The sequence below is a fragment of the Asparagus officinalis genome, chromosome 6 (assembly GCF_001876935.1).
Source record: "Asparagus officinalis chromosome 6, Aspof.V1, whole genome shotgun sequence".
NCBI lineage: Eukaryota > Viridiplantae > Streptophyta > Magnoliopsida > Asparagales > Asparagaceae > Asparagus > Asparagus officinalis.
In genome coordinates, this window is record NC_033799.1 from 55,997,422 (window position 1) to 56,023,404 (window position 25,983).

The following is a 25,983-nucleotide window of genomic DNA, read 5'->3' on the forward strand; positions in this document are numbered from 1 at the left end:
TGCTATAGTCTCCTCAAATTTGGTAGGGAGTCTCTACGCGAAATTGTGCCGAGAGAACAGCTCCTGCTCAATCAAAGCCCCCTACAGAAGATAGCCCCTAAGGGTCAAATGCAGTACGGCGCTTGGCGTCTCCTGCAGGATCTCCATGTCTTTCGGGAGCGAAAACTGCTCCAAGGCGTGGACTAAGCCAACCCCGAAGTGAGGACAGAACTCTCCCTGTCAAGAGGCCTATTTTCTGTCTCCAGGCAGAGATTGAAACTCCTGAATCCAAGTACTACAATAGACTCTCAAAACCTTACTATTAATGTGTTGTATTTGGCAGATATATTGGCGGGGCTTTTGATGTTGAATCACTTGTGGAAAATTTACTGAGACAACTTGCTGGCAGTCAGGATATACTGGTGAATGTGTATGATATTACTAACAGATCTTTGCCATTAGTAATGTATGGACCTCAAAATCCGGAGGGTTATATGTCTCTTTCACATGATAGTACACTTGATTTTGGAGATCCATACAGAAAGCACCAGATGAATTGCAGGTAAGGAGAATCAACATATATTTGTTGCATAGATTATGGCTTACGAAAGTAATTTTGCATTTTGTTGTGGAATGAACAGGTACAGAATGAAGCCTCCCATCTCGTTGGGGGCTATTACTACTCCGTCCGGTGTCTTTGTGATATGTATGCTTGCAGGATATATACTATATGCTGCTTGGATTCGCTATGACAATGTAAGAGAGGATTGTCGAAAGATGGAAGAGCTAAAAGTCCAAGCAGAGGCCGCAGATGTAGCTAAATCTCAGGTTAAATACTTCATTTATGATTACAGATGAATAACTATTCCTTCTGCTTAAAGCTAAAGTTTTTTTACGTGGCAGTTTCTTGCTACTGTTTCACATGAGATAAGGACACCAATGAATGGCGTCCTTGGTATGTCCATCTCTCTCTATATATAATTTCCGTCATTTTCTTGTATTTATTTTTGGATGGGTTATGGATCTTGTGGACCAGAAGTAGATTATAGAGTCTCCAGCTCAGTGTATTTGAGTCTTTAGTTCATTTAATGGTTCTTTGGTCTACTTGGAGAGTATAAAGCTGGTTACTGCCATTTCTTGCTATCAGGTATGCTAGATATGCTTTTGGATACAGATCTGAACTTGACTCAGAAGGACTACGCTCAAACTGCTCAACTGTGTGGGAGAGCACTAATAACATTGATTAACGAAGTGCTCGACCGGGCAAAAATTGAGGCTGGGAAATTAGAGCTTGAGGAAGTACCATTTAACCTACGTTGCGTCCTGGATGATGTGCTCTCTTTGTTCTCTTCAAAGTCACGAGAGAAGGGAATCGAGGTAATCCCGTTGAGTACTTGTTGGATCCTATGTTACGCGTTCTGTGAACATTGATTTCTTCGTGAGAAATCAATAGTTGTAAGCATATATTCTGTTATTTTTTATTTCCACATTGGCTTGCGAAGAATTTGGTCACCGATTGTAATTTTTTGATATACCATTTCCCTCTGAAGTAGGAATATAGAATGATATAGTATATGACACAATAGCCGTGCTTCTATATAGTATGATGTGATATGGACAACTGCACTTTAAGAATCTAAACTTGTTGATGCTTCTGTTGGACAACTCTAGCTTGCTGTCTTCGTCTCCAGCAAAGTCCCTGAGGTTGTTAGAGGTGATCCAGGGAGGTTTCGGCAAATAATAACAAATCTCGTGGGAAATTCGGTTAAAGTAAGTATCCATTAGTACCTGGTGCAATTTCAAAATTTTCTTAATTATCTTTTTTTTATAAAATATTTTGGATTAAATCTATGTTAATTTTCTAGGACATGATAAACTTGAGGATAGGTGAAGCACAGTTTCTAATCATTAATTTCAAAATGCAATACGATGACATGGCAGTCTTAGGAATATAGATGTATTAAAAGGTGGATCTAGTATTTTCACCCATTAGAAAGTTAGAACTCCAAAATGACATAGCATGATTAACTACTTGTCAAATGTGGCATTCAAGATATTGCAAAATAGAACCTCCTAATTTTCTAAAATTTTATTTTTTGTAACATGAGTCTTCAGGTTAGTATTTGAAGCAAAAGTCTATCATTAGTGTGTCAATAGTCTACTTATATCTGTAGTTTTCTTCAGTTGGTTATTATATTCTTCTTCCATCATGTGTATACAGTTTACTGAGCGAGGCCACATATTTGTCCACGTTAGCTTGGCAGAGGCCTCCAATACAGAATTGGGTGCAGAAGTTGATGGAAGCCCAAAAGCATGGGTAAATGAAGTTGATGTTAAATCAAGTGGTTCTGGATTCAAAACTTTAAGTGGACTGGAAGCTGCTGATAACAGGAACAGTTGGGAAAATTTTAAGATGATGCTTTCTTGCGAGAAATTCTCCTCTATTGTTATGGAAAAAGGGAAACCGAATGAGAAAGTTTCAGGCTATGTAACTATTTTGGTATCAGTCGAGGACACTGGAACTGGGATTCCATTACATGCCCAAGATCGAGTCTTTGCACCATTTATGCAAGCGGACAGCTCGACTTCAAGGAATTATGGAGGAACAGGAATTGGCTTGAGTATAAGTAAATGTCTAGTGGAAATGATGGGCGGGCAGATAAACTTCATAAGCCAGCCTAATATCGGAAGCACATTTACTTTTACTGTTGTTCTCCAAGAATGCAAGAAAACTGCTGTTGGTGACATGAAGAGGCCAGTTTCTGAAACTCCACTGAGTTGTTTCAGAGGGATGAAAGCTGTTCTAGTTGATGGAAAACCAGTTAGAGGAACTGTAACAACTTACCATCTACAGAGGTTGGGCATAGTCGTTGAAATTGCAAAAAGTATCGAGATGGGACTTGGAGCATTTGTAGGAAAAAGCTTCTGTTTGAAATCTTGGTAAGTCTCTTGTTTTAAGAATGCGTCTTGCTTTCATTTTTCCCGAGCACTTAAGTTTATTGCCAGTTTTTTATATTAGAGTTAAGTTCATTTGGATCCAGAAATACTATTGTACCTATTTCACCCCCAAATGCACAACATGGTTTGAGATGCATGACGACAACAACATGTGCGAAAGACATGCTAATCCTGTTATGTACTTTCATGTTACAAATATAACTTAACATAAAACAAACTTTATCAATATAGAAGTCTCAGAGCAAAAATTACATTTAACAAGTTCACTCCAATGAGTCAAAAAAAACTCTTATTACATAAACACAAAGCATTTCTAAGATAACTATCTCTTAGCATCAAAGCACTCTAGCAAATCCTTCACATGTCCCCAAATCTCCGAGCTACAGATAGAGTTGTCTAATCTTCATCTGAAAAGGATTGAAAATATTGGAGTGAGTTTAAACTTAATGAGCATATAACTTATCATCAGCGGATCAAACAAGTTTTAAACTTACCAATGCTAAATTTTATTAAGCTATTGTCAAAAAGTACGATATGAGAACATATAGGATTTTAGATGATAGAAACTTCCATGAATAGCATGTAACACTGTCATAAAAGAATATTCACAAAGTAAGAAATAATACAAATGAGTGCTAAATACATTTTAAACTGTAGAAGTCAATTTAAAAACTACAATTGCAGAACTTTTTTAGATGTCACACTGTGGGGTGTAAAATTTGATTTCCCGAAACGAGGATTTCGTTTGTATTGATAAGAATAGCTTATTACAAACAAATAAATCAAAGTTACAACAGAAGCGAAGGGAATGCCCTCTTTGTTTAACGTGGGGTCTTCGGTAGCGATAGGATGCCTTCCTCGGTGCTGGAACCGAGTTTGCTTCCCTTGGACGATCCGAGCGAAGTCGTAGGTGAGCTTCAGTACGCAGTAGAAGCTCGTGTTGATCGAGTTCGAGTTCCCAAGCTTAATGACTATCAAGGCCGAAAGCTGGAAGGAGCTACGGTGTAAGAACAATGCAAAGAGTGGATCGCCAACCAACTGAGAAATCAACCAACCAGCTGAAAGCGAACCCCTTTCACGTAGTAAGGAGAGGCTTTTAAATAGGGAAGAGACAACATGGTCACTCTCTTAAATCATGGGATGTGATCATATATTGTTGAGAGATGTTATGCCTCTCACTTGTACTTTGAGTAGTTACCTGATGGGTGCGGAGTACTGTACTCCCCCCTCACGTTGTGGGAAATAGGAAGACCTATCCTTGTATGTGACATCATATCCGCCTAGTGCTCTGGCGAGCTTGGCGAACTTGCAGGCGGATTGTTGATTGCCTAGATGTGCAGGCGAGCTTGGCGAACCACGTGTTCATCTTAGGGCCTACGTGCTTGCTAGCTAAGGCGGCGTGGGCAAGTCGCTTCGTATTAAATGCGAAGCGGTGTGGTGCCTCGCCTTCCGCGCTCGATCTGAACCATTGGTCCATAATCCTGAGGGCTGTGGCGTTCGTAGTTGTTGAATTCGAACCGCCACGAGCAATCTGAACTGTTTGCTTCAATCGGGCTCGTGGATCTTGACCGTCGAGACCCGGCCTATATAGCGCGTTCGCCCTCCTCTTGGGAGATTATTTGCGCTCACGAAGTTCTTTTAGAAAGCTCAAGCTTCTTTCTCATTTTTAGAGTCGAAGATGGCCTCAAGGATGAAGCTTGGTGTTTCCAAGGGAAAGAAGAGGGCTTTGACCTTCGTCGCCGACATCGCGGACGTCGTCGCTGTGACCACCGCCCTTGTCACAAGTCGAACTCGATCACGAGATAAGTTCGGGGATTGTAGGCTTAAAACAGCCCTGCACATGGGCGAGAGTTGGGAGATGAACAACCTTTGTTCACTTCCTACGACGAACAACGTCGACTTCGGTGGGATTCCGTTGTTTCAGCGAGCTTTTTGAGCTTCGCTTGTTCTGCGAGCTCTTCCCTTCATCAAGCGAGCTTAGCTACTTGGCGAACTTAGCGTGATTGGCGAGTTTCTGTCTTCGTCAGACGTGCTCAGTTGTTTGGCGAACAAGCGAAGCTTAAAGTTCTAAGTCCCTCTTTGTTGTGTTTTGCAGTTCTTGCCCTAAGGTCGCACGGGAAGGCACCACCCTCAGCCAGCCATGAGAGGCCCGAAATTATCATCATTTCTGACGATGATGAGCTGATGGAAGAGTCTCCTGCTGCAGTTAACTTTGGTGGGAGGGCTTCTCCCCCGGACCTGGCTTTAGTGCAGGGCCTTCTCCAAAAGTTAGAGGGCGCTTTGCAACGAACGACTATTATCGTTAGTCAAGGTAGCGGAAGATTCTATGATATGCTCCCTTTTGTGGCTGATAGCCTCAAGGAAATTTGGCGCGTGGGTGGCATCCAGCTGGCTAAGTGTTGCAAGCGAGAGTTCCATCGCCATTTGCGGGAATGATGGTGTCGGGATAATCAAACCGTTCAGGGACGTAGGAGTGTGACGATTGATCGATATAGTGGCACATCACATGGTAGATCACTACCCATCGATTGTTCTAAGGACATTAGAACACACGGAAAGGATCATGCTGTCCAGGAACGTAGGAGTGTGACAATTGATCAGAATAGTAGCACGTCGCATGGTAGGCTACTACCCGGGCAACGTCATTTGCGGGAATGACGGAGTTGACTGTTAACCTGCTAGCTTGTGGGTTCCCGCTATCCTATTGAAGAGGATTGGCGAGGGATTGTGGCTTTGGTCCTAACTATCCGAAGGTTTGACCAAGCGGGAGTTCGAGGCGATCTTACCTGTTCAAAGGTCCGAACGCTTAATTTGGTGAAACCTTCGTTCGTGGAATGAATCGAGAGGGGATTTTACCTTTTGGTCTTAACTGTAGGAAGTTTTGACCAAAATGAAAGTGTAGGGAGTAGTTTAGCCATGTATAATAGTGGTAGGACAGGGGAATAAGAACAGTTTAGCCTCGTGTACCAATAGGAGGATAAGGAGAATCAGTTTATACTCGTATACTAGTCGGAGTATAAGGACATTGAAGGAGGACTAAGGGTAATATTTTTTCAGAAATTTGTCGTTGATAGGCATCATGATCTTGTCGTCGTTTGGTTTGACGAGGCGATAAGCTCCATTCGAATAGACTGTCTCTATCACGAACGGTCTTTCCCATTTGGGTTGGAATTTACCCTTCTTCTTGGAGTTGAGAATCATCAGTCGTAGAACAGCGATGACCAACTCTCCTTTCTTGAAGGATCGACGCTTGACTTTCTTGTTGAAAGCTTTGGCTATTCGGGCTTGGTAGAACTCAATGTGCTGCTGAGTTTTAAGCCGCTTCTCATCTAGCGCTTCGAGTTCTGCAAGATGCCGTCGATGACTATCCTCAGTCGTCATTCTCGTTGCGAGGGCGACGCGAAGGGATGAAATCTGAATCTCCAGAGGTAATACGACCTCGCAGTCGTATACCAATAAGTAAGGCGTGGTGTCGGTCGGTGTGCGAACTGTCGTGCGATACACCCATAAACTTTCGCCAAGTTCTTGTTCCAATCGTGTTTGCTGTTGGAGGTCAGCTTGGTTAGGATCTTGACGATCGTCTTGTTGAAGGCTTTGACTAAACCGTTTGCTGAGGGATTATAAGCTGTGGAGGAAATGTTCTGTATCCTGAACTTATCACAGAATCGAGTGAATGCATGACTAACAAATTGCGTGCCGTTGTCATGAATGATACGTCTGGGGACGTCGTATCGGTATATAACGTGATGTTTGATGAATCTGATAACATCATTGGTCTTGACTTCTCTTAAGGGAGTTACTTCGGCCTATTTGGAGAAGTAATCGGTGATCGTAAGAATGAAGCGATGACCTCTTGTCGATGGCGGACATATCGATTCTACGATATCCGTTCCCCATGTTTCGAACGACCATGAAGTCGATGTTGGATGCATGTCTTCAGGTGGTCGGTGCATGTAATTGGATCTCATCTCTGCTTTGTCCCCATCCGGAATAGCAGAAATGACATTACAGGGTTTGTCTTTGGGTTTTTTCGAAGGCTTCGAAGTCTACTGTTCATCACCGAGGAGGTCTGGGTGGACCCACATCACTTGTCCTGATGGTAAGGTCTATGATACTGTGACGCTCCTGGGTTCACACAAGGCTACAGTCCAAGGTGAAACTAGAGATGTCAAACCTGCCATGCACCCACACTGTGCATAAACACGTTTCACCAATCACAACAATATCCTCTAGTGGAACCAAATAGAAGTGCAGGTACAAAACATGTAAAATAAAGGAAATAAATGTAATAGACATGATATAGAAGAGATATCTCATAAATGAAAAGAATCATGTCTCAACTATAATACATCTGATATCTAAATAATAAAAATGTCTCAACATGAATCAACTAAAAATCGTACTAAGGCACACTACCTTTACAATATGAATATGAAACTCTAGTGTCTAAATGAAACTCAAAACTACAGTGGAGTCTCTACAAGTAAGAATACGTGACGGCGACTATGTTAGAATTCCGTTACCCTGCGGCTCTTCGAAACTCCAAACTACCTGAAAAGTAATTTAAAAGAAAAAGAATAACAACAAGAGCGTCAGAGCGCTACAGCAAGATTATCTCCCTCCGCCCCCAGGGGAAGGGCCGTTAGATGGAGTGAAGGCTCTATCTATTAAGCATAGTCTACCTAGATTCATTTTCCCCGTATCTAAGTGGGATTAACATTTAGAAACCTGCAATACGAGACGTAGTACGTCGAGCGAAATAATCCAAACAAGGAAACCCTCATATAAATATCATATATCTCAAATTGTAGATATCTAAACTTTAATACCGAACTAAGAAAAGATAATCTAATGAAACCAACAATTAGAAATCCATAACACGAGATTGGTACGTCGAGCGAAATAATCTAAACAAGAAAACCCTCATATATATACCATATGTCTCAAGTTGTGAATTTCTAATCATTGATCCCAACTAAGAAGTAAAAAGATAGTAAAAGAAATAAGATATCAACACATCGTATTTATAATATCTTCCACTATCACTGGAGAGATAGAATAAAATACCAACACATAATTTTGTATACTTTCAAAAGTAACGTATCTCAGTCATATAATTTAATGATAGGTCGTATTCATAATCGGCATCTGCCATACTTAGGCTATCAAGTAATTGTCTCAGTGCAACGGACTACCCTGTAGGTATCCTGAACTGTGTACACGGCTCATTAGTCTCATTGAAATACAGCTCACAAGCCTCATCGCACCCTAGTACGGGACGAACGGCTAGATCAAGCCTCCTAAAATCCGACTCAATGGCCTGTACATGTGGAATATCGACGCACTACCTCATGTAGTACTGAATTGAGCTCATCAACGATATCCTCATGTAAATTTTTGTATCTCTGCTATGTCGACGTACTATCCCATATAGTACTGAGTTGTGCTCATTAACGATATTTACCTCATGTATAAATCGTGTATATCTGGTATGTCGATGTACTATCCCATATAGTACTGAACTGTGCTCATCAACGACATCTAACATGTATATGAACTGTATGTCGATGTACTATCCCATATAGTACTGAACTGTGCTCATCAACGACATCTAACATGTATATGAACTATATCTAATTCAAATATGATCAAATCAAAAATATGAACTATATCTAATTCAAATATGATCAAATCAAAATTTATCATAATCCCTTTGGGATTCTTAAATATCTAACATAACATATTCATGACTATACGTGTAACATCAAGCGGCTCAAAACTCCGCGAACGCACCTCAAAACGACGCAACACAGCTTCACAAAACGAGCAGGAAAAACAGACGTGACATCTATTAGTAAAACACGCATATCTTTCTCTAGGAAAACTATTTTTTACAAATGGTTTTTTGTTTTGAAAACTAGATTCACACATCTTTCAAATGACATAAGTTTGGTTCAGTTTGGAGTTCATTTGTTATCCCAAATCTCTAGTTAAACATTATATATGTGCAGCCGTTTTTCTACAAGACATGTTATTAGTAAACATAACATATCTTTTTCTATACAAAATTTTTTTAAGAATGGTTTTATGTTTTGAAACCTAGATTCACACATCTTTCAAATGACAAAAGTTCGGTTCAGTTTGGAGTTCATTTGTTATCCCAAATCTCCAGTTAAACATTATATATGTGCGGCTGTTTTTTTGTAGGACATGTTATTAGTAAACATAACATATCTTTTTCTATACAAAATTTTTTTAAGAATGGTTTTATGTTTTGAAACCTAGATTCACACATCTTTCAAATGACAAAAGTTCGGTTCAGTTTGGAGTTCATTTGTTATCCCAAATCTCCAGTTAAACATTATATATGTGCGGCTGTTTTTTTGTAGGACATGTTATTAGTAAACATAACATATCTTTCTCTAGATACATATAGCTTTCATATAAAACTGGTTTGGTTAAATTTGGACTTTGTTTGCTATCTTAAACTCTCAATTAAAGATTATATAAGTGCTGTAGTTTTCTGCAGAAAAACATATATATAGTACATCACTTAAATTTCTCATATATGAATAAAATTATGAAAAACCCTAATGATCATGATCATGATACTATCATAAACAGCAAGAAAAAAGTATTCATCTAGCATTTGTTTTAAGGTTTACTATCAAAAAAAAATCTGACTTTTAACACCTCAGGTTAAAATTAAAGCATGAAAACACATATTAAACATCATAATAATCATCTACACTAGTTATTTAACTATGGGGATGAGTTTAGATGAAGATAATCTTGTCTTAATCTTATGTGCAAGACTCTGAAATAAACAACAAGCAATCCATGAGCACAAACCACCCGTTCTCCCTCGTCACACGTCGATGATCTCGCCATTGTGTCGATATTTGCTTCACAAAGCTCTCAAAACTCATAAGAATAAGATCTAGGGTTTTTGATGGGAGAAGGTGGCTACTAGGGTTCATAGATATGATAAAAGAAGGGAATTTTCATGAAAAACATAGGTATTTATAGAGGCAAATCCGAAACAAACCTGTTTGACCTGAACCAGGAAACCTGGTCTGACTAGAAAAACAACCTTCGGTATTTTGGCATAACTTTCACGTCCCACCTCGGAATGAGGTGATATAAGATTTGTTGGAAAGCTCTTGAAGATACCTATAACTTTGATATTTTAAGTTTTTCCAGATTCTAACTGTTTCAGTGTGTAAAATGCATATACTTTTAACTGGTCGTTTTTTCCAGATTCAGGCCTGTGCACGTGTGCATGATATCACTTCTATATTCACATATATACATTGAATTGATCTCAAATCAATTCTTAGCATACTAAAACATTAATAAATATTATTTTTTTATAATGCAACACATTTATTATTTATTACAAAATATTTAAATTTTTAGGGTTTTACATTCTTTCCCCATTAAAAGAATTTCGTCCCCGAAATTTCGCAAACGTATCGTAGAGGTTAATAATACATTACCATAAATCTTCAGATATAAAACATTGAAATATCTACACTTAACACTCTAAAATGTGAATATTCCAACTTAACCCCTAACTAAATGGAACTAGTACGTTAGGCGAAAAATCCAAACAAGGAACCCCCATATATATATCATGTGTTCCGAATGATTAGAAGTTAAGTGTTAACACGTCATTCTAGCGTTAAATATAAATATGACCATATGGGTAATCATGAACACCAATCAAAATCAATCAACTTACCTGTTCAAACAGGTGCGGGTAGTCACGATGTATAACATCTTCGCACTCCCAAGAATCTTCCTCGATATCTATACTTAACTATTTAGAATGCAAATACTCTCACTTAACCCTAACTAAGTGGAAAAAGTACGTCGGGTAAAAAATCCAAACAAGGAACCCCCCATATATATATCATATGTTCCGAATAATTAGGAGCTAAGTGCTAATACCACCATTCTAGCGTTAAATATAAATATGAGCATATAGATAATGATAAACATAGACAAATCATATCCAAACAATGTACTTGCTTAAATAGGTGCAAGTAAATAGTTGCAAGTCATCGTGATGCATATCCTCATCGCACCCCAAGAAACTTTCTCAGCTCCTTTCCGATTCCATTGAACTTTAACTAAAGGTATCACCTTGTTTCTCAACTTCTTGTCCTTCTTGGAAAGAATACATACAAGAATCTTAATAGTAGTCAGATCCTCCTGTATCTCGATCTCTGGTGCGTCTAATACTCGCTACTCCTCCTCGTCGCGTAGGTGCTTCTTAAGTATCGAAACATGAAAAACATCGTGTATGCTTGACATGGTTGCTGGTAGGTCTAGCCGATATGAAACAGCTCCAATGCGCTCAATAATCAGGAACAGTCCAATATACCTCGGGGCAAGTTTTCCTCGTCTGTCAAAACGCTGAACTCCATTCATTGGTGATATTTTCAATAACAAATAGTCCCCAATTTGGAACTCTAACGGTCGTCGCCTATGATCTGCATAACTCTTCTGACGACTCTGCGTTGCAAGAATGCGCTATCGAATGATTGCTATCTTCTCCGTAGTTTGCCTCACAAGCTCTGGTCCAAGCAATATGCTGTCCTCTGGCTCTGCCCAATAAATAGGTGATCTACAAGGTCTCCCGTACAATGCTTTGTACGGTGCCATCCCAATAGTCGCTTGGTAGTTATTATTATAAGCGGATTCGATTAATGGGATGTGATCCTCCCAGCTACCCTGGAAATCAATGGCACATACCAGCAACATGTCCTCTAATATTTGGTTCACTCTCTCCGTCTGCCCATCCGTCTGCGGGTGAAACACACTAGAATAAGATAATGTGCTGTCGAAAGAGTTCTGGAAGCTTCTCCAAAAATGTGAAGTGAAAATCGAGCCTCGATTTGATACAATCGTCTCTGGAACTCCATAAAATCTCACGATCTCCTGAATAATATCCGTGCATACGTCTCTGTCGTGTATGTCGTCTTTACTGGTATGAAATGTGCTGACTTTGTCAGCCGATCTACTACCACCCAAACTGAATCATTCCCTTTCTTCGATCTCGGCAATCCTACAATGAAGTCCATAGAAATATTTATCTACTTCCACTCTGGAATGAGTAAAGGCTGTAGGGTTCCTGCCGGTCTCTGATGTTCTGCCTTCACTTGTTGGCAGGTAAAGCAATTAGCTACATATTCTGCAATCTCTCTACGCATGCCTCTCCACCAAAAATGTCTCTTCAGATCCTTGTACATCTTCGTTGTGCCTGGATGCACTGTATACCTGGTACGACGTGCTTCGTCAAATAAATCCTTCTTCAGCTAAGCATTTAGCTGGTTTTACTAATCGGCCCTTCATCCGAAGTTCTCCATCTGCTCCAACGGTCCAATCATCCTCTGGCTCTTTGGAAATCTGTCACGCCCCGCTTCCCAAAATACCCGGGAATCGGAACGTGAACAAGCCCGTGACGTATTAAACTGAGAAGAGATAAGTGCTAGACCCCGTCTTCTTAATCTAATACGCTAAGCGTCTGGAATAAAAACGAAGGCACAGGTCCCCGATCACAATCAGCAAGAATATAATAGACAAACTCAGAATAAAAATACATATCACAAATGGGATAACATCCGAGACATAAAAATACGGGTTAAACATGCCCTTATACATATCTAAACAAGTGAATACTGATGAGGTGCAAAGATACATCGAACCACAGAAATAGAAAGAACTACAAAAGTAAACAAGGACCAGCATATAATAAAAGAGACGACTAGACTTCGGCTTCTTCTTCTGCTCTATCTGCAAGGCACTCCTGCTGAGAATCCTCTGGCTCCTGCTGATCTCCCAGCTGGACCTGTTTACTCGAGACGTAGTACGTCGAGCGAAATAATCCAAACAAGGAAACCCTCATGTATATACCATATGTCTCAAATTGTAGATAATTAAATATTGACCCCGATCTATGTATGAAAAGAAAACAACTAGCCATCCTATCACAACTCACTGGTCACTATCTCACACAGAGTCAAAGTTCACATTATCGGATATCTGGATAACAACCACATCTCACTAGTACCTCAGACCCGCCCCAGTGCGAAACGATTCACTGGTGCGTGCCTGGAAATAATCAATAATCACAATATCACCGCTCCTCAGACCCACCCCAGTGCGAAACGATTCACTGGTGCGAGCCTGGAAATAAACAATAATCTCAATATCACCGTTCCTCAGACCCACCCCAGTGCGAAACAATTCACTGGTGCGAGCCTGGAAATAAACAATAAACACATCCGATCACTGCTCCTCAGACCCACCCCAGTGCGAAACGATTCACTGGTGCGAGCCTGGAAATAAACAACAACATATCCGATAACATGAACATGGACTATATAAACTAGCGATGAAATCATGTGTGCATATATGACATGAGTGAGTATAAACAACAGTGTCAACATGTCGGTGTTAATGTACATGAAACGTCGTGTTCTTTAATTATCAATCACACAATCATAACACAAAAATAATCTTTTACCAAAATAACTTCTTTAAAAATATTTATCATTCTAAAATAATTTCCTTCCACGATAAAAATTCTAAAAATATTATAATTAATCTAAAATAATTCTGTTACCCAAAATAAATTCTTTAATTTATTATATTGGTTCTGAAAATACTATTTATCACATAATTTCTATCCATTCAATATTATTCATCAAATCCACGCAGATAATAAAAATTATAAATTAACATAAACAGATAATTCACTAATTCATCAACAAGCCCACGCATATAATAACAATTCATAATTTAATTTATGCAAGTAATTAACGATAGATATAAATAGGAAATGACGAGTCAAGAGGAGCGGGATCTTGCCTACGAGACCAAGGGGTCTGATGATGAGACGACGACGCTGATGCGGACACGGCGGAGGGAACTGGAGAACAGCGGCTCGGCTCGTCGACAGTGGGGTTCGACGGGTACGGTTGCTGGACGGCTGCAGGAGGTGGTTCGGGGGCTGACGGCGGTGAATCTGGTGGAGGGAAGGTCGGAGCTTGAGGGGACTGGCGTGGGTAGGTCTGGGAGGGGAGGAGCAGAGCTCGGCGACAGCTTGGTCGGCGCTGGGCAGAGCGGCGAGCGGCGAGGGGATGAGCAGGAGGTTGAGGGTGTTTGGCGTGGTGGTGATTGGGGCAGCGAGGAGAGAGCTGGCGATGGGAGACGCTGGAGTTGAGGAGCAGTGGGTCGTCGGCGTTGGTCGGAGGCCAGGGAGGCGGAGGGTTTCAGAGGGGAGAACGGGGTTCGAGCTGAGGCGGCGAAGGAGGCTGGCGGCGGTGGAGTTGACTGGGGGCGAACTCAGGCAAGGCTGCGGTGGGGAGCGGCGGCCAGTGGAGGCGGCGCGGGTCAAAGTCAGGGGAAGGCGGCGTTGGGAGGCGGAGGTGAGCTGGAGGTGGCGACGAACAGAGGAGGTCGGGGTTCGTCGAGCTGCGGACGGAAGGATGGCTCGCCGGAGAAGGCGGGCTACCAGGCGGCGGTGGCTGGGCTTGAGCCGGCGTTTCGTTCGGACTTGGTTTCAGAGTGAACGAAGGAGAGGAGGAAGAGGGAGAAGGGGGATGAGCTGGTTTGATTGAAAAGATAGAGAGTGTGTGTAAGAAAATGAGAGTGATTGAGATTATTTTAAAGAGAGAGAAAAAGAGCTCGTGAGTGAGAGAGAGAGCATGAGGGATTAAAAAAGAAAGGGGGAAACACGAGGAGGGAATTGCGGGAAATGAGGAGGAAATTAAGGAGTGGGTAAGGGAGAGAGAGAGTAACTGATACAAGGGAACCAGAGGAAAAGCCAGATAAAAGATTGACTGTCGTGCTGATCACCTGATAGCTATAAATAGAGGTAGGGAATAATGGTGCAAGCTAAAAATACATATAATTAATAACAATAATAATAATAACAATAACAATATAAATAATCAATATTAATTTTAAAAAGTTTTCACCGTAACAATTTAATTTATAATTAGCAAAATCATCAAAATATTATAATACTGTATTTTTAAATCGTAGAAAATTAAGTAAAATACAAATACTCTTTTAGAAAAATAATATTTATTATTTAAATACCAGAAAATTTTATTCAAATCAAAATCGAAAATCAGGGTCCTTACATCCTACCCCCCTTAAAACAAATTCGGTCCTCGAAATTTACACCAAGGACAGAGATATGGAACGAGAGCGTTTACTAGCAAATCGATGAAACAAGAAACAAGAAACAATGGAAAGTAACGAGACAAGAAATAGTGGAAAGTTCCGGAGTCAAAAGTGATAAAATAGGGACGAAAGGAAATCTATCAAGAATATAGAATAAGGACGGAAGAATAGTCTCACGGATGAAATATGATATGTATCTAAATTGTCCATCATATTCTTACTAGTGAGGACTCGGGACCGTGATCGGAACCGTGACCTGCATGGGCCACCAAAAAAACCTGTCACGCCCCGCTTCCCAAAATACCCGGGAATCGGAACGTGAACAAGCCCGCGACGTATTAAACTGAGAAGAGATAAGTGCTAGACCCCGTCTTCTCAATCTAATACGCTAAGCGTCTGGAATAAAAACGAAGGCACAGGTCCCCGATCACAATCAGCAAGAATATAATAGACAAACTCAGAATAAAAATACATATCACAAATGGGATAACATCCGAGACATAAAAATACGGGTTAAACTTGCCCTTATACATATCTAAACAAGTGAATACTGATGAGGTGCAAAGATACATCGAACCACAGAAATAGAAAGAACTATAAAAGTAAACAAGGACCAGCATATAATAAAAGAGACGACTAGACTTCGGCTTCTTCTTCTGCTCTATCTGCAAGGCACTCCTGCTGAGAATCCTCTGGCTCGACGTACACCAGAGAAAACAGGTGTACGTCAGGTGCATGGCGCACAGCAAGACCCCACCCCACAAAGAAAATAGAACGACCGAAAACACAAGCGGAAAACGATACGAAAACCGAAGTAACAAAAGAACGTGCAACTGGTAATCTAACAAAATCAACATGCAATCCACATTATAATCATAAGAATCCGTAAATCATTCAGGTAACAAAAACATGAAGCTAGCGATCAGAACAATCATCCAAGCAACAATGTTATACAATAGATTGAATTAATACTTAAAAATCTACAACTCGAGACGTAGTACGTCGACCGAAATAATCCAAACAAGGAAACCAACTCGAGACGTAGTACGTCGACCGAAATAATCCAAACAAGGAAACCCTCATGTATATACCATATGTCTCGAATTGTAAATAATTAAATATTCGGAAACCCTCATGTATATACCATATGTCTCGAATTGTAAATAATTAAATATTAATCCCGATCTATGTACAAAAAGAAACACAACTGGACTACCTCTCACAAGAATTCATACTTAGCCAAGAATGAGGTCATGTAACTAGCCATTCTATACAGGTCACTGGTTTACATCTCTCACAGAGTCAAAGTTCAAATTATCGGATATCCGGATAGCAACCACATCTCACTAGTACCTCAGACCCGCCCCAGTGCGAAACGATTCACTGGTGCGTGCCTGGAAATAATCAATAATCACAATATCACCGTTCCTCAGACCCACCCCAGTGCGAAACGATTCACTGGTGCGAGCCTGGAAATAAACAATAAACACATCTGATCATTGCTCCTCAGACCCACCCCAGTGCGAAACGATTCACTGGTGCGAGCCTGGAAATAAACAACATATCCGATAACATGAACATGGACTATATAAACTAGCGATGAAATCAGGTGTGCATATATGACATGAGTGAGTATAAACAACAGTGTCAACATGTCGGTGTTAATGTACATGAAACGTCGTGTTCTTTAATTATCAATCACACAATCATAACACAAAAATAATCTTTTACCAAAATAACTTCTTTAAAAATATTTATCATTCTAAAATAATTTCCTTCCACGATAAAAATTCTAAAAATATTATAATTAATCTAAAATAATTCTGTTACCCAAAATAAGTTCTTTAACTTATTATATTTATTTCGAAAACACTATTTATCATATATCTATTATTTAAACCAATATTATTCACCAAACAATCCACGCAGATAATTACGTCACAATTAACATAAACAGATAATTCACTAATTTCATCAACAAGCCCACGCATTATAATAACAATTCATAATTTAATTTATGCAAGTAATTAACGATAGAATATATATAGGAAATGACGAGTCAAGAGGCAGCGGGATCTTGCCTACGAGACCAAGGGGTCTGATGATGAGACGAACGACGCTGATGCGGACACGGCGGAGGCGAACTGTGGAGAACAGCGGCTTCGGCTCGTCGACAGTGGGCGTTCGACGGGTACGGTTGCTGGACGGCTGTAGGAGGTGGTTCGGGGGCTGACGGCGGTGAATCTGGTGGGGAAGGTCGGAGCTTGAGGGGACTGGCGTGGTAGGTCTGGGAGGGAGGAGCAGAGCTTGGCGACAGCTTGGTCGGCGCTGGGCCCAGAGCGAGCGAGCGGCGAGGGATGAGCAGGAGGTTGAGGGTGTTTGGCGTGGTGGTGATTGGGGCAGCGAGGAGAGAGCTTGGCGATGGGAGCACGCTGGAGTTGAGGAGCAGTGGGTCGTCCGGCGTTGGTCGCGAGGCCAGGGGAGGCGGAGGGTTTCAGAGGGGAGAACGGGGTTCGAGCTGAGGCGGCGAAGGAGGCTTGGCGCCCGGTGGAGTTGACTGGGGCGAACTCAGGCAAGGGCGGGTTGGGGGAGCGGCGGCAAGCTGGAGGCGGCGCGGCGTCTAAGCTCAGGGGAGGCGGCGTTGGGAGGGCAGGGAGTGTGAGCTGGACGGTGGCGACGAACAGAGGAGGTCGGGGTTCGTCGGGCGTGCGGACGGAGACGGATGGCTCGCCGGAGAAGGCGGTCTGGCGGCGGCGGTGAGCTGGGCTTGAGCGGCGTTGTTCGTCGAACTTGGTTTGAGAGTGAACGAAGGAGAGGAGGAAGAGGGAGAAGGGGGATGAGCTGGTTTGATTGAAAAGATAGAGAGAGAGTGTGTGTAAGAAAATGAGAGTGATTGAGATTATTTTAAAGAGAGAGAAAAAGAGCTCGTGAGTGAGAGAGAGCATGAGGGATTAAAAAAGAAAGAGGGAAACACGAGGAGGGAATTGCGGGAAATGAGGAGGAAATTAAGGAGTGGGTAAGGGAGAGAGAGAGTAACTAATACAAGGGAACCAGAGGAAAAGCCAGATAAAAGATTGACTGTCGTGCTGATCACCTGATAGCTATAAATAGAGGTAGGGAATAATGGTGCAAGCTAAAAATACATATAATTAATAACAATAATAATAATAACAATAACAATATAAATAATCAATATTAATTTTAAAAAGTTTTCACCGTAACAATTTAATTTATAATTAGCAAAATCATCAAAATATTATAATACTGTATTTTTAAATCGTAGAAAATTAAGAAAAATACAAATACTCTTTCAGAAAAATAATATTTATTATTTAAATACCAGAAAATTTTATTCAAATCAAAATCGAAAATCAGGGTCCTTACAAAATCTCTCCTTTTTGGGCTTAAATCCAAGAGTCGTCCAACTGAGCTCTGACCACTCTGTCACTCCAAGATGACTGTACGGATAAAGCTCCCAAAAATGCGCTGCTCCCGCCAATCTCCGGTTTAAAGTCGAACTGGCTAAGTGTGTGGAGATCTCGATATAACGAGCATCTCAAAGCTACAATCCTGTGACGACGCTTCCTACTCAATGCGTCTGCTACTACATTCGCCTTCCCCGGATGATACTGAATCGCGAACTCATAATCCTTAATGAACTCAACCCATCGTCGCTGTCTCTGATTTAGTTCCTTCTGAGAGAAGAGGTACTTCAAGCTCTGATGATCTGTGAATAGCTCAAATTGTACCCCGTACAGGTAGTGTCTTCATGTCTTCAATGCAAAGACTACTGCTGCTAGCTCCAAGTCGTGCATGGGATAGTTCTGCTCATGCGTCCTTAACTATCATTAAATATATTCTACTACTCTTTGGGTCTGTATCAAAATACCCTTAGACCCGATAATGGTGTATTTGTGTAGACGACAAAGGTCTTATCACTGCTCGGAAACTTAGTCTTCAAAGTATTAAAGGCCTCCTGGCATTTCGTGCCTCAAATAAACTGTACACCCTTCTTTGTAAAACGTGTAAGCGGCGTCGTAAATCTTCAAGAAGTCCTGAATGAACTTTCTATAATAGCCTGCTAATCTCAGGAAACTACGAATATCTGTAGCTGTTTTTGGCGGTTCCCAATCTAGTACGGCCTCCACCTTAGCTGGGTCTATTGCAATACCTTCCTGGCTAATAACATGCCCAAAAATCTGACTTCAGAAAGCCAAAACTCGTACTTGCTGAACTTGGCGTACAACTGATGCTCTCGCAATGTCTGCAATGCCAAACGAAGATGCTGCTCGTGCTCTGCCTCCAATCTCAAATATATAAGGATGTCATCAACAAAAATGGTCACGAATTAGTCCAAGTATGGACAGAAAATCCGGTTCATCAAATTCATGAATACATATGGTGCATTGGTCAGCCCAAATGGCATGACGAGGAACTCGAAGGACCCATAACGAGTCAAAAAGGCGGTCTTGGGAATATCCATCTTCCGAACCCGCAATTGATGATAGCCAGAACGAAGATCAATCTTCGAGAAGTGCTGCGCTCCCTGCAGCTGGTCGAACAAGTCATCAATCCTCGGTAATGGATACCTATTCCGGATAGTGACCTTATTCAACTCCCGATAATCTATACAAAGACGCATATTGCCGTCATTCTTCTACACGAAAAGGACCGGTGCCCCCCATGGAGAATGACTCCGACGAATAAAACCCTGAGATAACAACTCGTCTAACTGGGTCTGTAGCTCCCTCATCTCAGCAGGTGCCATACGATAGGGTGCTCGGGATATTAGTATCGTACCTGACTGTAACTCGATGCAAAAACTCAACCTCTCTCACTGAAGGTAAACCCGGTATGTCCTAAAAGACATCCTGGTAATCTGAGACCACTCACGTCTCACTCAAATCGGCACCACGATCCCACAGCATCACCTCCTGGATGTACGTCAAAAATGACTCAAAAACTGGTTGCCCTGTGAGGTCGCTACTATCAACTCAGATCCATAGGATGCTCGCAAGCTGACTGTTTTAGCAAACAGTCCATACTAACATAAAACATGGTAGGATGATAGTCAATCCATACTGAGAATGACGTCGAACACCGACATCTACAAAACGATTAGATCTATGATAAACTCGGACTTGTCTAGACTGATGACACATCTCCTATGGCCACTCCCTAATAGGGACATCTCCCCTAAAGGAGTAGAAACGAATAACGATACATCTAAAGGATGTGCAACTGGCTGAAACCTATCCATGAATGTATGAGAGATAAAGAATGAGAAGCTTCTGAATCGAACAAGATCCAAGCTGGAAAAGAATAATCACTAAGAAAGTTCCGCTCGCACCATGATCACGCGGTACGATTGCATAAATTCTGCTAGTGGCTGGTGATTGCTATGTTATTAGAAGTAGAATTTATGGGACTATCTATCCCTTAGGAATTTCCTAGATAGCGCGAATCTGGCATGCTGGTCCCTTTATCCTCGGAATGGTAGGTGGTGCCTCGATCTTCTGCTACTGGTCGTAACCGTGGCCCTGCGACTATTGACCCTGATCACTGATCTGCTGGTGGTGATGAAAAAAAATCCTTACCCCATTGCTGGGTTTCTCAGTCTTACAAAAGGTTTATTGTCCTTGTCCTGGTCTCTGGACAATCCTACTTTTAAAATTAACTCTTAGTACGTCTCTTTACCCCAATCGGGTTAGGTCTAGCTGCTTCCCGAAATAGTAGATGAAATCCTTCTATGAAATTATCATTCGCTGCTCCGGCATAACTGGAATCGGTGCTATCCTCCGGCGTCGTCCTTTAAGCTGAATATAACTAATCTCCGCCTATGTACTGAGTCAACATTAAGTAATTCTAAAAGTATTTCTCATATATTTCCTCTATTTATAGGTTGTAACTGAATCCGATGTGCCCTAAAATTTTTTTGTGTTCCCAACTTCTAATATCTTCCTCAATCTTACCGAGCCAAGCTTCCTATTCCGTGACTCTATTAATAGCTGGATGTGACGATGGTGAGACCTTCGGCATTAACTCTTCAATAGGTACGGCTGGTACAACTGGTGGTGGGACTTCAGAGAGTAAAATATTGCTTGTTACTCACTCCTCGAGTGTTGCTAGTCTCTGCTTCTGTAATCAGTGTTACCAAGTCGATCAGATACTTTGGAGCCTACTGCGGCTCGGGCTCTACTTGCCCAGCTCTCCGGGTACAAGCTTTACCTCGATCACGTCCTCGTTCCAATGTTTATAATACCAAGAGGAGAGTTTATTTGACACAGTAAGTGAGATCCCAATCATAAGGACGTTCCAATGTTTATAATACCAAGAGGAGAGTTTATTTGACACAGTAAGTGAGATCCCATTCATAAATAACATAACATATACCAATAGGAAAAATCGTATCACTTATCATTCATGCATTTACTTTTCAATCAAAGTAAGGTAGTTGTCACAAAAAAAAAAATATAAATTTTTGAATATACATATATAACGTCCTCACTCATTCTAGGAATTCCTAACGGACTCTATACATGATTCCTAGGAAACTCTATACTAACTCCACGACTCAACACATGAATGATCCTAGGATGCTGGAACTAGAGCTCTGATACCAACTGTGACGCCCCTGGGTTCACACAAGGCTGCAGTCCAAGGTGAAACCAGAGATGTCAAACCTACCATGCACCCACATTGTGCATAAACACGTTTCACCAATCACAGTAATATCCTCTAGTGGAACCAAATAGAAGTGCAGGTACAAAACATGCAAAATAAAAAGAATAAATGTAATAGACATGATATAGAAGAGATATCTCATAAATGAAAAGAATCATGTCTCAACTATAATACATCTGATATCTGAATAATGAAAATGTCTCAACATGAATCAACTATAATACATCTGATATCTGAATAATGAAAATGTCTCAACATGAATCAACTAAAAATCGTACTAAGGCATACTGTCTTTACAATATGAATATGAAACTCTAATGTCTGAATTAAAACTCAAAACTACAGTGGAGTCTCTACAAGTAAGAATATGCGACGGCGACTATGCTAGAACTCCGTTACCTTGCGGCTCTTCGAAACTCCAAACTACCTGAAAAGTAACTTAAAAGAAAAAAATAACAACAAGAGCGCCAGAGCGCTACAGCAAGATTATCTCCATCCGCCCCCAGGGGAAGGACCGTTAGATGGAGTGAAGGCTCTATCTATTAAGCATAGTCTACCTAGATTCATTTTTCCCGTATCTAAGTGGGATTAACATTTAGAAACCTACAATACGAGACGTAGTACGTCGAGCGAAATAATCCAAACAAGAAAACCCTCATATAAATATCATATATCTCAAATTGTAGATATCTAAACATTAATACCGAACTAAGAAAAGATAATCTAATGAAACCAACAATTAGAAATCCATAACACGAGATTGCTACGTCGAGCGAAATAATCTAAACAAGAAAACCCTCATATATATACCATATGTCTTAAGTTGTGAATTTCTAATCATTGATCCCAACTAAGAAGTAAAAAGATAGTAAAAAAAATAAGATATCAACACATCGTATTTATAATATCTTCCACTATCACTGGAGAGATGAATAAAATACCAACACATAATTTTGTATACTTTCAAAAGTAACGTATCTCAGTCATATAGTTCAATGATAGGTCGTATTCATAATCGGCATCTGTCATACTTAGGCTATCAAGTAATTGTCTCAGTGTAACGGACTACCCTGTAGCATACTTAGGCTATCAAGTAATTGTCTCAGTGTAACGGACTACCCTGTAGGTATCCTGAACTGTGTACACCTCATGTATAAATCGTGTATATCTGATATGTCGATGTACTATCCCATATAGTACTGAACTGTGCTCATCAACGACATCTAACATGTATATGAACTATATCTAATTCAAATATGATCAAATCAAAAATTATCATAATCCCCTTGGGATTCTTAAATGTCTAACATAACATATTCATGATTATACATGTAACATCAAGCGGCTCAAAACTCCGCGAACGCACCTCAAAACGGCACAACACAGCTCCACAAAACGAGCAGGAAAAACAGACGAGACATCTATTAGTAAAACACGCATATCTTTTTCTAGGAAAACTATTTTTTACAAATGGTTTTCTATTTTGAAAACTAGATTTACACATATTTCAAATGACATAAGTTTGGTTCAGTTTGGAGTTCATTTGTTATCTCAAATCTCCAGTTAAACATTATATATGTGCAGCCGTTTTTCTGCAGGACATGTTATTAGTAAACATAACATATCTTTCTCTATACAAAGTTTTTTTAAGAATGGTTTTATGTTTTGAAACCTAGATTCACACATCTTTCAAATGACAAAAGTTCGGTTCAGTTTGGAGTTCATTTGTTATCCCAAATCTCCAGTTAAACATTATATATGTGCAGTCGTTTTTCTGCAGGACATGTTATTAGTAAACATAACATATCTTTCTCTATACAAAGTCTTTTTAAGAATGGTTTTCTGTTTTAGAAACTAGATACATATAGCTTTCATATAAAACTGGTTTGGTTAAATTTGGACTTTGTTTGCTATCTTAAACTCTCAATTAAAGATTATACAAGTGCTGTAGTTTTCTGCAGAAAAACATATATATAGTACATCACTTAAATTTCTCATATATGAATAAAATTATGAAAAACCCTAATGATCATGATCATGATACTATCATAAACAGCAAGAAAAAAGTATTCATCTAGCATTTGTTTTAAGGTTTACTATTAAAAAAAATCTGACTTTTAACACCTCAGGTTAAGATTAAAGCATGAAAACACATATTAAACATCATAATAATCTTCTACACTAGTTATTTAACTATGGGGATGAGTTTAGATGAAGATAATCTTGCCTTAATCTCATGTGCAAGCCTCTGAAATAAACAGCAAGCAATCCATGAGCACGCCTTAATCTCATGTGCAAGCCTCTGAAATAAACAGCAAGCAATCCATGAGCACAAACCACCCGTTCTCTCTCGTCACACGTCGATGATCTCGCCATTGTGTCGATATTTGCTTCACAAAGCTCTCAAAACTCATAAGAATAAGATATAGGGTTTTTGAGTGGAGAGGGTGGTTACTAGGGTTCATAGATATGATAAAAGAAGGGAATTTTCGTGAAAAACGTAGGTATTTATAGAGGCAAACCCGAAACAAACCTGTTTGACCCGAACCAGGAAACCTAGTCTGACTAGGAAAATAACCTTCGGTATTTTGGCTATAACTTTCACGTTCGACCTCGGAATGAGGTGATATAAGATTTGTTGGAAAGCTCTTGAAGATACTTATAACTTTGGTATTTTAAGTTTTTCCAGATTCTAACTGTTTCAGTGTGTAAAATGCATATACTTTTAACTGGTCGTTTTTCCCATATTCAAGCCCATGCACGTGTGCATGATATCACTTCTATATTCACATATATACTTTGAATTGATCTCAAATCAATTCTTAGCATACTAAAACATTAATAAATATTATTTTTTCATAATACAACAAATTTATTATTTATTACAAAATATTCAAATTTTTGGGGTTTTACAGATACTAGGCCTTTCTCTCGTTGATTGTGAGGATTGGCGTTAGTGATTTTCAGTACAGCCTTGGGGATAGGAACCATCCCCGTTGGCGCATGAACTTCTGGGAGATTCGTCCCGAAGCTCAGGGTGATCATATTCGTAGTTACCTTCTTTTGCACCTTTTTCATTTTTAGGACTCCCACGTCGTAGAGGGTCTGAAGCTTATCCTTGAGGATATAACACTTGGAGGTATGATGGCCGAGGAACCTGTGGTACGCATAGTAACTTAGGTCATCAGTCTTGTTCTCTTCTTTAGGATTGGTGACTTCTGACAGCTTGATTCTGTTGCCCTTGTGATGAGTGTTGAAGGTAGCTATCACCTGATCTTCCCTGAAGTCGTATTGTCTCGAAGGGCGCTGTTCAAAAGGTTTAGGTTCGACCTCTGGGCCGGTTTGGGAGCCAGAGTGGAATCAATAGCCATGATCTCCTTTCCTCTTGATCGAGGAGGATTCCTGGGTGCACTTGGTTCCGAAGTTCCCCTTTTGGTGTGAGGTTCTTCAGCCTCCAGCCTTTTAATCATGTTCTCTACCTGCTCGTCTTGGCGGATAAGTTCTTTCTAGGTTCGGGTTTTCATCGTGTCAACCTTGGACAGAATGTTGATCGAGAGATTGTTGCGGCACATCTCAATCAGGATAGCTTCGGAGACCTGGTCCCGACAATGAATTGACCGATTCCCGAATCTCTTCACGAAATTGTTGACCGACTCCGATTTCCTTTGCTTTTCAGTAAGAAGGGTGACCATCGATATTTCTATGTCATCGTCGAAGAAGCTGGCCAAGAAGAGTCTTTCCTCATCGGCCTATGATGTGATAGAGCCTGACTTCGACTTACGAAACCACTCAAAGGGTACCCCTTTAAGTGTGCTGATGAATAGCCGGGTGAGGATAGCGTCGTTTCCCGTAAGGAATCCAGTTTGAGACATGAAATAGTAGATGTGCTGTGAAGGAGAGCCCTTGTCATTGAACTGTACTAAGCTCATAGGTTTGAACTTTGCTAGGTAAGGGACCGTATCCCACTCGATCGAGTATGGTCTGACCACCCCCAGCTTGTTCATGTTCTGTTGAAGCTTCAAGGCGTCGAGTTGGCATTGGAACTCATCAAGCCTCTTGTCTCGGGAAGTACCCCCAGTATGCGACGTTCCTTCATTGGTTTAAACTTCGCTGGGTAAGGGACTGTATCCCACTCGATCGGGTATGGCTTGACCACCCCCA

The 25,983-nt window shown here is 40.6% G+C and overlaps 1 protein-coding gene across 1 annotated transcript in view; it reads left to right on the forward strand.

Annotated features, from left to right (window-relative positions):
• Window positions 1-25,983, forward strand: part of LOC109844486 (probable histidine kinase 6) — a 70,680-nt gene that overhangs the window by 28,280 nt on the left and 16,417 nt on the right. The window contains exons 4-9 of the mRNA XM_020413545.1: window positions 323-541; window positions 621-807; window positions 883-934; window positions 1,127-1,356; window positions 1,651-1,749; window positions 2,201-2,919. Of these exons, the coding sequence (XP_020269134.1) occupies window positions 323-541; window positions 621-807; window positions 883-934; window positions 1,127-1,356; window positions 1,651-1,749; window positions 2,201-2,919 (1,506 nt within the window). The remainder of the gene's footprint in view (window positions 1-322; window positions 542-620; window positions 808-882; window positions 935-1,126; window positions 1,357-1,650; window positions 1,750-2,200; window positions 2,920-25,983) is intronic.